The sequence below is a fragment of the Urocitellus parryii genome, unplaced genomic scaffold, assembly GCF_045843805.1.
Source record: "Urocitellus parryii isolate mUroPar1 unplaced genomic scaffold, mUroPar1.hap1 Scaffold_61, whole genome shotgun sequence".
NCBI lineage: Eukaryota > Metazoa > Chordata > Mammalia > Rodentia > Sciuridae > Urocitellus > Urocitellus parryii.
This window is the reverse complement of record NW_027554109.1, coordinates 2,586,916-2,599,649: the sequence shown is the minus strand read 5'-3', so window position 1 is coordinate 2,599,649 and position 12,734 is coordinate 2,586,916. Positions and strand designations below refer to the sequence as shown.

The window sequence follows — 12,734 nt, the reverse complement described above, 5'->3', positions numbered from 1 at the left end:
ACACTTCCCAAAAGAATGGGGATTATAAAAATCCTTGTAGTATTTAAGTCTTATATTTTTACCTAGTTTATTAAGATGTCTTATTCTTAGTTTGGAAAAAATAGAGGAGAAAATAGGCATTAGACATGACCCTTTTTGCAAAGCTGTGACATATGGTTCATAATTACAGAGATGGTTTGTACCACAATCATAAACATTTCCAATCTGGCTGTGGCTGAGGATTGAAGACAGCGTCTGTGTTCTTGTCTTCCAACTTTTTATTTACTACCTCCTCAGAGTTCCATGCAGAAGTTTATAGTGACTCCTTTCATCTTCTCCCTATATATTTCATCAAACTTTTCATTCTGGGCCACAGTGAAATGGTTTTTCCAATCCCCCACAGTTCCTAGAAGATGGAAACCAGATAGGAGTTGTCATTCTCTTATGGACAGACTGAGTGGACCCAAGGTAATCAGTGGAGCACCCACATTAGGCTTGGCCTGTCAGTAGCCTGACTCACCCAGTTATCCCTCAATGAACTCCATTCCATCTGCTGCTGTCTGCTATGGGAAGCAGCCCTCTGAGGCTCAGTGCAGGAGGATGGGCTTCTAAATCTAATCATGACTGGTACTAGGAGCTGGTGACCCAGAATGACCCAGCCCACCTATGGTAGAGTCACACAGTGGCACTACACAGACATACAAACAAATGCACTATGGACATACACCACATGGAGAAATCTCAAGATGTTATGTTGACCAAAGGCCCCAGACATTAAAAAGTGTACTGTGTGATTCCATATGAATGACATCCAAGATAAGTAAAATCAATCTACAGGATAGAGATTAGAATAGCACTTGTCTCTGCAGGTACATATTGATAAAAACAGGATATGAGAGGGTTCCTTCTGGAGTTATGAGAATGATATCTTGATTGGGTGCTGGTTGTATGGCTATATATATTTATCAAAGTACATTAAACTGTATGCTTAAGATCTGAGCATTTTTGTATTTAGATTATATATCAACATAAAATAATTTGAAAATAGTTAGAAGGAGATACTATTTTTCACTAAGCAGTGATTAAAATAATTTCATATTAGAAAATGTTCTTTGTTCCACCAATGTCTCTTCTGAAAAATTATGTAACAGAAAAGTATCAGGAAATAAGAACTATGCACAAAAATTTTCATTGTAACATTATTCATAAAGATGAAAACTGAAGGCAATGATAACTTCCCTATCACTAGAAAACAGATGGGTGAATTAGGAAAGTTTATTATGCCACTTTGATATAACAGAGGACTTCTAAAAGCAGTGAGGGGCTTGGATCTATATGCCTTGCACTGGAGAGATGTTTCCTATTCTGGTGGGCAAATCTGTACAGGATAACTACATATGGTATACATATCTCTGTGTTTGTATGAGACAAAAGGAAGAGTGTGTATAGAAAGGTAGGTATGTAAGGGCCTAAAGAAGGGCTATTTGCAAAATCACCATCAGCTATTTGAAAAGAAATGGAATCATTTGATTTGTTTCAGAAGCATTGAGTACTCTTTTAGATGGAAAGGACAATGAAATAATTTCAGTTGCCTACCAAAAAATAAAAGAAGAAAAGACATTACAAAATAGTATGCAAACCATAATTCCACTGTTGTGAAAAATAAAAGTATATGCTTATAAAACAGAGAGCAGAAGGACTTTGGGGTGGTAGCATTTGGAGGAGATTTTCTTTAAAGAGATAATATTGAATTGATTTAACTTTCTATAATTTTAATGGATTATTTCTTACATAAAAGTGATGACTTTTTTTTTCCTTGAAAAATATATGCTGGGCCAATTAGAATCCCTCTTTTAAGAATTAGAAGCAAAAACTACCAAGAGGAGGCAGTTCTCAGCAGTAGTTACAGTTGAAAATCATGACGTAGGGCAGGTTTGACATGGTCATGACCGAGGTCTGAGCAGATATTGAGACAGCAGAAACTATAATGTAAGTTAAAGTTACAATGGGCAGAGAGAGAGGAAATGGGTCATGACGGAAGGTATGCCTAATGCGGAGAGTAGCTGAGCCTTTTAAGTGGTGGATTCATAAAGCAAAGAGTCGTGACCTCCTGCTGCTTGGGTCCCAGATCATTATGTAGGTCCAGGAGTCTCTGTGAATTCTGGATCAATAGTTGCTCCTGCCTTCATTCATTTACAAGGTTGCATTTCCTTTGCTATTTGCAGAGCTTTGTCTACTACAACAGGTTCAAGTGCCTAGCCTTATTAGAACCAGGTATCATGAATAGTCAATCCATGGCCTTGGAATTAGTGAAACCCAGTATCATCTTGGCAATGTTACCAGGCATTTGTGACAAGGCCCCACAAACCTTTTCTCATGAAGGGGGAAATGGACTGGTCCAGGATAGATTTGGGAACTGTAGAACGGTTTGTCATGGGATTCTCCTTCATTTTCTCAAATGATGTCTCTTGGACAATTTTATCCAGCATGGTTTCATCCAAGTTCTTTCCCATGAACTGTGCCACTTTCTGAATTTCATGTTTTGGGTCCTGTGGTGAGGGTGACATTGAATGGGATGGATGAGTTTCAGAAAGCCATGATTCTTTCTCAGAAGTACGCCCTGAACAGCTTCAAGTTTCTCTGGCCCTGGGTCTAAGTGGCTCTGTACTCACCTTCTTTATGTCCTCATAGAAGAGGAAGAGAACCTGATGTCTGTCTTTCTTCTGCCACCATCCTTTCACATGGTCAAACCAGGAGCCCCAACCCACTGTAACAGACACAAAGAGCAGTCTACAGAGACATGGCACAGAGCCTTCTGAGGGTCAGAGTTTTGTTGATCTGAAGTGTAAAGGGGACAGACTCTGCATCAGATACCTCCTAAGAGTCACGATCTGTTTGATTTTGATGGTCATGTGGACTGGGACGGGCTTGGGTTTATTTGTCCAAACATGCTACCCAAAGTGTCTTCCTGTTGAGGATGCACAAACATGTGTACCCTCACTGAGATTGCAATCCCTCTGGAATGAGGGTGCCTCAACAGCACCTGTGACCCAGAACACAGACTTTCTAATCAGGTGGGAGATATTTACTGAGGGCTGTGGGTCTACAGTAGAAAAGCAGCCAAGCAGCTCTACCTGGTCCCCATCCGTGGCAGGACTTACCTAAAGAGGCAAAGTTCTAGAGAATCAAATGTCATGTCTGATTCTCTTGAATCAGTCTCACTAGAATGGGAATACAGGTACATGAAGCATTTTCTTTTACCTTTTCCATCAATGAAGGTTTCAAAATACTCTTCCCAGGTTCCAGGGTCAGGTAGCACTTGATTCATCCTTTGGAAATGGTAGTAGGAAACCATACAGTCTTTGGCATTTCGAGCTACATAAAGGAACTTTAGGGTAAGGAGACAGATGGGTGAAAAATGGTATAGAAATGGATTTTCACAAAAGTCCACCTGGGTTGAGTCTTCCTGAGGCTATCTACACACACCTGCTTAGCACTTCGTAGCTGGCAGTGTGGCTTTGTAACCTCTCACCACTCTCCGTGTATCTTTGCCAATTATACTCTGTTTCCAACCTGGTCCTATTAAGTCTTTAATTAGCTAACCTGATCCCCACTGGTGGCAGGGGGCTAAATCCTCCTTTAGAAAGGATGACCTGTCGTGTGACTAAAAAATGCCACATGCATGTGGATGAGCCTTCTGACAAACTCATCTTGGTTTCCTGGTGAAACAGGATAGCTTCGTGGTTAGGGTCTGGACTGTGGAACAAGAAAAGAGTTACTGTCTTCCTTCTGGCCTCTCCAACTTTATTATTTCTATCTCTAGTCACTGCAGCTCTGCCCCTACAAAGCGTCCCTTTATGTGTCACTTTGACCTCAAATTCAAACCTTCTTCTTCACAACTTTTCATTTAACCAACTTTTGTCTCATTATTATAAAATGAGAGAGGTAGGAAAATTCACATTGATTGTATCAGCCCCAAGTGCCTCTCCACTATCCACCCAGGACCCATGAACAGTTATTTCAGTGCTGTGCTGATTTTCACCGTGAAACAGTGGTTCATAATCAGGGATGATATTTTCCACCAGAGACATTTATCAATCACCAGAGACATTTTTAGTTGTGACACTGGGACAGTGATGCTGGCATCTAGTGAGTAAAGGTCAGGAATGCTGTACATCACTCTACCATACACAGGAGACAGAACTAAGATCTCGTGTCACGCCAGTCAGAATGGCAGCTATTATGAAGACAAACAACAACAAGTGTTGGCGAGGATGTGGGGAAAAAGGCACACTCATACACTGCTGGTGGGACTGCAAACTGGTGCAGCCAATAGGGAAAGCAGTATGGAGATTCCTTGGAAAATTGGGAATGGAACCACCATTTGACCTAACTATTCCTCTCCTCAGTTTATACCCAAAGGACTTAAAAACATCATCCTACAGGGACACAGCCACATCAATGTTTATAGCAGCACAACTCACAATAGCTAAACTGTGGAGCCAACCTAGATGCCCTTCAGTAGATGAATGGATGAAAAAAATGTGGCACTTATACACCATGGAATTTTCTCAGCAATAAAAGAGAATAAAATCATCGCATTTGCAGGTCAATGGATAGAGTTGGAGGAGATAATGTTAAATCCCCAAAAAACAAATGCTGAATGTTTTCTCTGATATAAGGAGGCTGACTCATAGTGGGGTAGGGAGGGGGAGCATAGGAGGATTAGATGAACTCAAGATCGGGCAGAGGGGTGGGAGGGGAAGGGAGGGTGCACAGAGTTAGAAATGATGGTGGAATGTGATGGTCATCATTATCCAAAGTGCAGGTATGAAGACAAAAATTGGTTTGAATATACTTTGTATACAACCAAAGATATCCAAAATTGTGCTCTATATGTGTAATATGAATTGTAATGCATTCTGCTTTTATATATAAATTTTAAAAATTAATAAAAAATACATAGGAGAGTCCTTCTGCTCCCACCCACATGAAAGAATTATCTGTCTCAAAATATCAGTAGTGCTATATTTATTCATATTAAACTATCTTTTATGTTCTCTATTCTGATACTTGGACATTTTGGAACCTTTCTGTTTTTAGAGGGAGTGTCCTTTCTAGGAGTAGCTCATTCCTAGGTCTAGTAAATATACAGCCAACTAATCCAGAGCTCACAGTTCCACCTCCTCTTTTATGAAGCTCTCATACTCTGAACCACTATCCACCTGCCCACTCAACACAGGGCAGGTACCAGACCATCAGACACAGCCCTATGCCCCAGAGTCTGCTGAAATTGTTCAAACCACCCAGCTCGAAGCCTGCCTACCTTGCATCTCCTGTCCTCATCCTGCAGAAACTACAATAATGGCTCTTGTACATATTTTTATCTCATCTCTCTGCATCCTGACTGACCTGGTGCTTCTCTATATGGCTCTATGTGGCATGCGGTACCTTCTGTCTCTAGGGAACTGTGAGCACAAAACACTCTTCATGACGGTCATTTCTATGTCTGCATTACTTACCACGTCACTTTGAACAAATCCCATTTGTCTTTTAAGCAAAAACAAAACAAAACAAAATTATAAAATAAGGGCTGAGATTGAGAAGCCCTGCTTTCCAAGTTGGTTACTCTGCCACTGCTGTCTAAGTCCTATATCCGTCTTCTCCACCAATGAACACGTTTCTTAAAATATTAAAAAAAAAACACCTGAATTCTTAAGCTTTTAAACCTCAGTTGTCTTTCACTTCACTGTCCCTTGCCAGCTTGTGAATCTCTTCTCATATTTCTGACCTCCAGTCACAAGACTTCATCCCCTCTCCAAGTTCATGAATTTGGTATTCATCAGTATTTATACTGCATATTAGCCTATTATGGGGTTTTAAATTTCAATAACTGACATATATTTCTTTAATAGTTCTGTTTCTAATTATATCTTATTCCTGTATTTTAATTTGATTCAATCTTTCATTTCTTTATACAACCTATTCTTCCTTCCTTCCTCCTTCCCTTTTTTCTTCTTTCTTTGTCTCTCTCTCTTTTTTTCTTTCCAGTGCTGTAAATGAAACCAGAACTTTGTATGCTAGGAAAACACCCTAGGACTTCCCAGACCTCTTCTTTTATTTCTATAGGTGATAAATTGTTAAGTAAAGTTCTTGAGGCCTAACTCTGCTGCTTGTTATCTGTCTGTCTGTCTGTCTGTCTATCTATCTATCTATCTATTTATCTATCTATCATCTCTATCTCAGTCTCACTATCTTGGCTAATTCTGTATTTTGTAATGTGAGATGGTGAGCTCAGGTGGGTATCTTGTGGGGCCTGGACAGAAACTGTATTCTTCCAGACCATGTGCCTGCCAGGGATCCTAGGGAACACTGACAGTTATTATATGCCGATTTGACTTCTTGTATTTTCTTGAACAGCATAAGGAAGGCCAATTTGAATCCCAAAGTTTTGAGAGAGGAGGATAGTGGGCACACATTCTCAGGGGAGCTAAGAGCAGGCTCAAGACAGGCTCCCTGGGTTCTCCTTCACCTTCTCCACCCACCATTGAGGATTCAACCTTTCAGTATCCCAGTTATTCTCCTTATTCTTCTGGTTCCTGATATCCTTGGCTTTGGCCTTGTGCCTTTGCAGCCATCAAAATTTAAGTTGCTGGATTATCCAGGTCACCAAATTTCCCCAGACAGATCCAGGCCTAATTTACTTCTCCGAGTTTTATCTCCCTCTTCATTTTTAGAACTTAGGGACTTTCCTTACTTTTAAACCCATCTCAGTTGTACATTTAAAAAGGAAATTCTGCTATGTCCTGCAGCATTCATGGGTTGTATACAAATGTTTTTGTATACGAAACATCATCCTGGAAACAGAAGTTCTCACTCCTTACCCAGATTTTCCAAAAGGAAGCCATGTCATTTGATGTGAGTCCCCCTACCTGCACTCCTGTCATCCTGAGATTGCCTTCTTAGTCATTCCCATCTATTTCCACTGCTGAGAAAACAGTGCCCCATATTCAATTTGTGCTCTTGCCTCCCCTTGGTACACAGTTCTCATCTTTTGTAGATCAGCAGACATGTTTTACTGCCCTATGTGGTGACAGAAATCTAACAGGCACTGATGTCCATGATGAATAAAGTACCAGAATGAATAAAACAAGGAGCTCAGGGCTGTGGCCCAGGGCTTCCTCAAGAGCATTCATGGCTCCTTCTGTTCATCAACTTTCCCTTTTGAACAATCTGCAAGGCTTTTTTTAATCCCCTTTCCCTCTCCCCATGGCCCAGCCTGTGGCCCTGTTCTCACTCTTCCCTTCACAGCAAGCCTTGCTCTTCAGAGCAGTGGATCCTCATGCCTCCCCATGTCTCGTTCTCTCTAGAAATTCAGTACAGCTTCTGCCTTCAAGTCTTGTGGAAACTGTTCACGGGAGTGCCCTTGTTGAAACTGTTCACTGAACACAGAACCTTGCATTTTCCCTTACTGTTGAGAAGCTGCCAACCCTTCAGAAGTAGAGGAGAGGTAAAGATATGGAGGAGGAAGTTCTGACCTGGGGTCTGGAGGCCTCACTCTGGGTGGGCTTCCTCTCCTCCTGCCACCAGGTGGCTGAACTGATCCTACCTTGCAGTTGTTTTCCCAGAATGAAGGTGGCAATAACTGAGTTGGAAGGTGAGTCCTTAGTATCCGTGGAGCAGGCATCGCATTGGCTTTTTCCACACCTTTAAAATAATTCAAGAGGATACATCTGTATGGTGTCAGCACTGTGTGGGGACCTTGTGTCTCAGGCTCTGTCCAGAATGTTTCATTATGCACTTATCTCTCTGTTTGTTTCTTGGCTTTCTTTTGGGATTTCACAGTCATATTACGGATATTACTTTCATTTTGAAGAATGACAACATGATGGCTATCAGGGATCTCCACGGCTCTTCACATTTTCTTCCCAAACTTTCACTTTAGCATTAGCATTTACACTGACATTCTGATCGTCTCAACTTTATTCATGGGAATCTCCAATTACGTTTTAAGAAATTGGTATCACAGTTTCACATAACAACCCTCTTAACCTTTTTGTGTGTATGCCTTGGACTGAACCAGGACTTGGGCATGCTAAGCACATGTTCTACCACTAAGCTATACTCCGAACCCCATCTACACCATTTCTAAGTATACATTTCAGTGACTTTAAGTATGTTTGCATTGTTGTATAACTATGTATTTCCTGAACTTTTTTTATTTTCCCAAACTGAATCTCTGTGCCCTTTAACACTAACTCCACAATTCTTCTCCAAGTCTCTGGCAACCACAATTCTGCTTTCAGTCTCTTTGTATTTGACTACTTTAAGTATTCATATAAGTGGGATCACAGTATTTGCCCTTTTTCATTTGGCTTATTTCACTTAACACGTCTTCAGTGTTCTTCATGTTACAGCATACGTCAGAATTGTGTTCCGTTGTATGTATATACTACATTTTCTTTGTGCTTGCTTCTCTTGTTATTGTGACTAGTGCTGCTATAAACTCTGTTTGAGTCCCTGTTTTCAATTCTTTTGGATATTTGCCTAAAAGTGACATTGCTGGATCATGCGGCACCAACATTTTTTTCTTTAAATAAGAGAGCATTCTAGTACTAAAAAGAAAGTTGGAAAGCCACTTTTAGAGGCCATTAAATTCATACTTCTCAGTAAGGATTCTCAAACTTGCCCTGCCTTTTCTTAGCTCCTGTCTGGTCTCCTGCTCAAACTGCCCTTCTGTTCACATGGGTCCCACTGCTCCAGGTCCCCTGTATAGAGGACATGAGTTTTCCCTCCTGCTTTCATCCCTATTGAGGTTTGTAGCAGTTTAAATCTGCCTCATATATTTTTTCTAACTCATGAAATTGTTTTTCCTCACTTGTTTTGTGATTTTTGTAATGAGAACTCTTCCTTCTATTGGTCTTGATATTGCACCTACCTTTTAGCTATCATCTCAGTTTTGTTTGCTGCCACCTGTCTTGTAGCTCCCTCTTCACTTGTTCCCTGGGCATCAGCTGTTTTATTGTAACCCTGATTAAATAGATGAAACCACATATGTGGTGCTTCGATTTGAATCTATAGGTATCTTCTAAAAGACGAGATCCTAGGACGTCCTCGTCATGTTCAAACCACTGTACCCCCAGAAGTGGAAATGTCTGGAGAGGTTTTGGAAGAGGCTATGGCTGACTAGGTGCACAGACATGAAGGCCGGAGGGAAGGAGGCAGGTTGTTGGACTCTCAGTTCCAACCTGGAGAGCAAGACCCAGGTAATCTGCCAGGAAGTCAGCCCTGCAGGCTGGTCCATTTCTTTCCTGGTATTTGTGGCTGTCATTTTTCTCCTTCCACACCTAATTCAATGCCATCTTCTAATTGGGAAGCCTATCTTCAGTTATACCACCACTTCCCACAGCCAGAGAGCAGCCCTCCTCCTCCTGAACCAGCTCGCCTGGTGGATTTGGCCCAACTCCAACATAGACTCTTCTTCCAAAGATGGCCTGTAGGAGAAAGAGCTTCTGTGGGGTTGGGACTCGGCATAAATCAGTCTTTCAGTTCTTCATTTACATTTTATCCTCTCTCTTTCTCCTATGGGTGCTCCAGGGAGTCAGTTATTCCATACCACCCCAGGAGACTCCCTCGGTTGCGCAGATCCCGGGCTGGGAAGCACAGTGTCCAAGGGCAGATGGAACAGCCTTTCGTCTCTTTCCTCAGCTCCTGTCTGGACTCCTGCCCTAACTCTGCCCTTCTGTCCACGTGGGTCCCACTGCTCCAGGCCCCTGGGTAGAGGACCTGTGTCTTCCCTCCTGCTTTCATCCCTATTGAGGCCATGGAACCCATTTTCATCTCACTGGCAGGGAGCAGGGGACCCATGGAGTCAGTCATTTTTGGCCTTCATCATCTGCACTGAGGTCCTAGCCCTGGGATTTGAGTCATATATCATGTGTCTTTATGAGAGAAGTAGTTCAGCTTGCGTTGTGGGAATAGCCCCAGGGAGTACAAAGTTAAGTAGCTAATAGTTAAATAGTTCTTGCCTCCAAGGAGCTTGGGGTCTGGCAGAAGAGAGAGGCAAGAGTCAACAAGGACAGTGACAGCTGATCATTCTGGTCCCCCCAGGAGTGCAGTTTGGCCATGCTCCCCTCATTCTGCCCAAAGCACTCCGTGCTCACCTCTGACTCACCCACTGGTTGTGACGTACATATTGTCTGCATTTTTCTCTTCCATGGAACCATAACTTATTGAGGGCCAGTGGATGCAAGATGTCTGATGAGCAGTCCAGGGCCTGTAGTGAGTGTTGAGCTGAGTGGGCTACTCCTAGATTTCACCTATATGTAGTTCACACACCCACATGCGTGCACATTTTCTCAGTCTTTCCAAATGTATTCCTGTTGGACTCTATGCTTTTGGTGTGAAATGTCTTTGTACCTGGGATTTGGTCAGAGGGTGCAAGGGACCTTAGGAAGGAGATGGACTAGCTTGTTCATTGCCCAGTGGTGCCCATCCACTCCAGAGGTTTTGACCCTTGACTCACGTGCATGAGTCAATGTCATCAGCTACCCTCCTCCTCTCAGGGGCACACCTCACCTCTATGGGCAGAGACTGTCTATCCTGAAATAAAACCACGGCATGGATGAGTCTCCACTGAGTACCCCTCTGTCAGTGGCTGGGAAGAAAAGAAAACCTGAGACTGTTTGTTCCTCCTTGGACTCAGGGCACCTTGATTCATAAAGAACCATCTTGGCTTCCATATGACATGCCTAACTGGGTGATGGGTTACCCTGCTTCTTAAAAATCCTACAGCTGCTGGGGTGACCTGAGGGAGGCTCTGTCTTGTTTTTTTCTGACTTAGTGATGGGACATTGTGCTCCCCACTGGCAAGAAACCTCATGAGAAACCTTGCTCAGGATTTTCTCTCTCTTTAATCTCCCAATTGTCAGAGATTAAACAATGTTGATGGGGGCAGGATGTAGAAACAAGATAAAAATTTGGGCTTGGTTGGTCCAAGGACCAAATGGCCCCCTGGGGCAAGTGATTTATCCTGGAGAGGTAGCTGGCAACAATACTTTACCATGAGAGACCCTGACAGGCACTGTTTCAAGCTTTTTACATATATTAACTCACTTAGTCCTCACAACTAATTGAGGTAGGTGCTATTCTGTGGCTATTTTGTAGCTGAGTAAATTATAGAGAGAGGTTAAATAACTTGCTAAAAGTCATGGGATAAGTGACATAGCCAGGATTTGAACCCCAGTTGTCTAGATTTACCCTACTGTGGAGTCATAATCAGAGACAAAGAAAAATGGAAGATCTTGATTGCACATGGAATGAATCCCAGTTAGGCAAACAGAGGTTAGCCTGGTATGGAGTTGGCACTTCACAGATAATTAAGAGATGGAGAACATCAGGCATTGAATTGCAAAGCCAGTGTCACCTACATAGGAACTTAGATCCAGAAGGACCTCAAGGGTATCTTGGCTTGGAGATACACCTGGACAAGGTTACAAGTTCTTATGCATATCAATCAGACCAGGAACTTCATTTCTTAAGGCAGTGGAAAGGTTTATCAGACCACCATCCACAGTTTTCTAAGAACTCCAGATCTCCATGCTAGAGTTGCCCTGCTTCGTTTTCATAGCTCTATTATTTGTGTCCCCAAGTTTCTATTACATGGATCTCTGTAATGCTCAGCTTTGGGAAGTCTCTCTCTCTCTCTCTCTCTCTCTCTCTCTCTCTCTCTGTGTGTGTGTGTGTGTGTGTGTGTGTGTGTGTCTGTGAACTCTCTGGAGCTCACCAGAGGGACTCACCTGAGGGCTGGGGGGGCCGAGCCCACTCAATGAAGGGGTGGCGGTGCTGGATGATGGCTCGCTGGCACTTCTCCACATCCGCATCCTGTTCAATCATGTCCACAATTTCCTGAATCCACGTTGTCCCTGAGGGTCAGAAGAGAAAGACAAGAAGCAGAAAACTTTTAGATAATCTTCTTGAAGCTTCCTGAGGGAAAGGATGAAGGGACATGGAGTCTGTTGTTGGCTTCAACCTCCTCTGGGTCCAGGATCCTGTTTGCCATGAGAGATGGACGTCCATGCAGGACAGACTTTGGGTCTTACTTGGAGTGGAGCAGCAAAGGAAAAGCTCACAACCACCCAAGAGCAGGGCATGGCCAAGCACAGCAGGTGGGGCCTCCAGCACTGCTATGCTGCAGCCCCTTCTGGGAATCCAGGGATGCAGGCATCCAAGCCTAAGCCCCCTCCTAGAACAGCAAGGGGCACGTCTTCCATCCTGGGGCATACTGACTTCTGACTTAGCAGGGTGAGGTCTCTGCTCTTGCCCTGCCCCACAATCACCTGCTTTAGGGTAAGTACAGATGAGAAGATCATCCGGCTTCGCCTCAAAGTTCTGGATCTGGCTCCAGTTGTCCACAGTGGTACTCTGCAGGGGGATCCCTGCCACCTCTTTCAGTTGTGATTGTTTCTTCAAATCCGAGGTCGGGGCCATACTGTCTTGCGGTGGAAAGTCCTTATGGGAAAAGAAAAGAGCTTTCTTTAAAAAAAACTGGTGGTGGGGCTGGAGATGTGGCTCAAGCGGTAGCGCGGTTGCCTGGAAGGCGTGCAGCCCGGGTTCGATCCTCAGCACCACATACAAAGATGTTGTGCCTGCTGAAAACTAAAAAATAAAAGATTAAAATTCTCTCTCTCTTTAAAAAAAAACTGGTGGTAAAATACACATAACATGAAATTGAGCATTTTAACCATTTTTAATTG

General features: G+C 43.0%; 1 protein-coding gene across 2 annotated transcripts; it reads right to left on the bottom strand.

Annotated features, from left to right (window-relative positions):
- Nucleotides 1–272: 272 nt before the first annotated feature.
- On the bottom strand, nucleotides 273–12,468 carry LOC144252856 (sulfotransferase 1C2-like). 2 transcript variants are annotated; one of them, XM_077794935.1, is made up of 8 exons: nucleotides 12,318–12,468; nucleotides 11,778–11,903; nucleotides 9,327–9,341; nucleotides 7,589–7,674; nucleotides 3,241–3,367; nucleotides 2,652–2,746; nucleotides 2,348–2,528; nucleotides 273–385 (listed from the first exon to the last, which is right to left on the bottom strand). In XM_077794935.1, exons 1-8 carry the CDS (start codon nucleotides 12,466–12,468, stop codon nucleotides 273–275), a joined length of 894 nt encoding a protein of 297 aa, XP_077651061.1. The 2 variants fall into 2 exon arrangements, with proteins under 2 accessions (XP_077651061.1, XP_077651060.1); XM_077794934.1 differs by lacking the exon at nucleotides 9,327–9,341 and having other exon boundaries at nucleotides 7,589–7,686.
- Nucleotides 12,469–12,734: the final 266 nt, after the last annotated feature.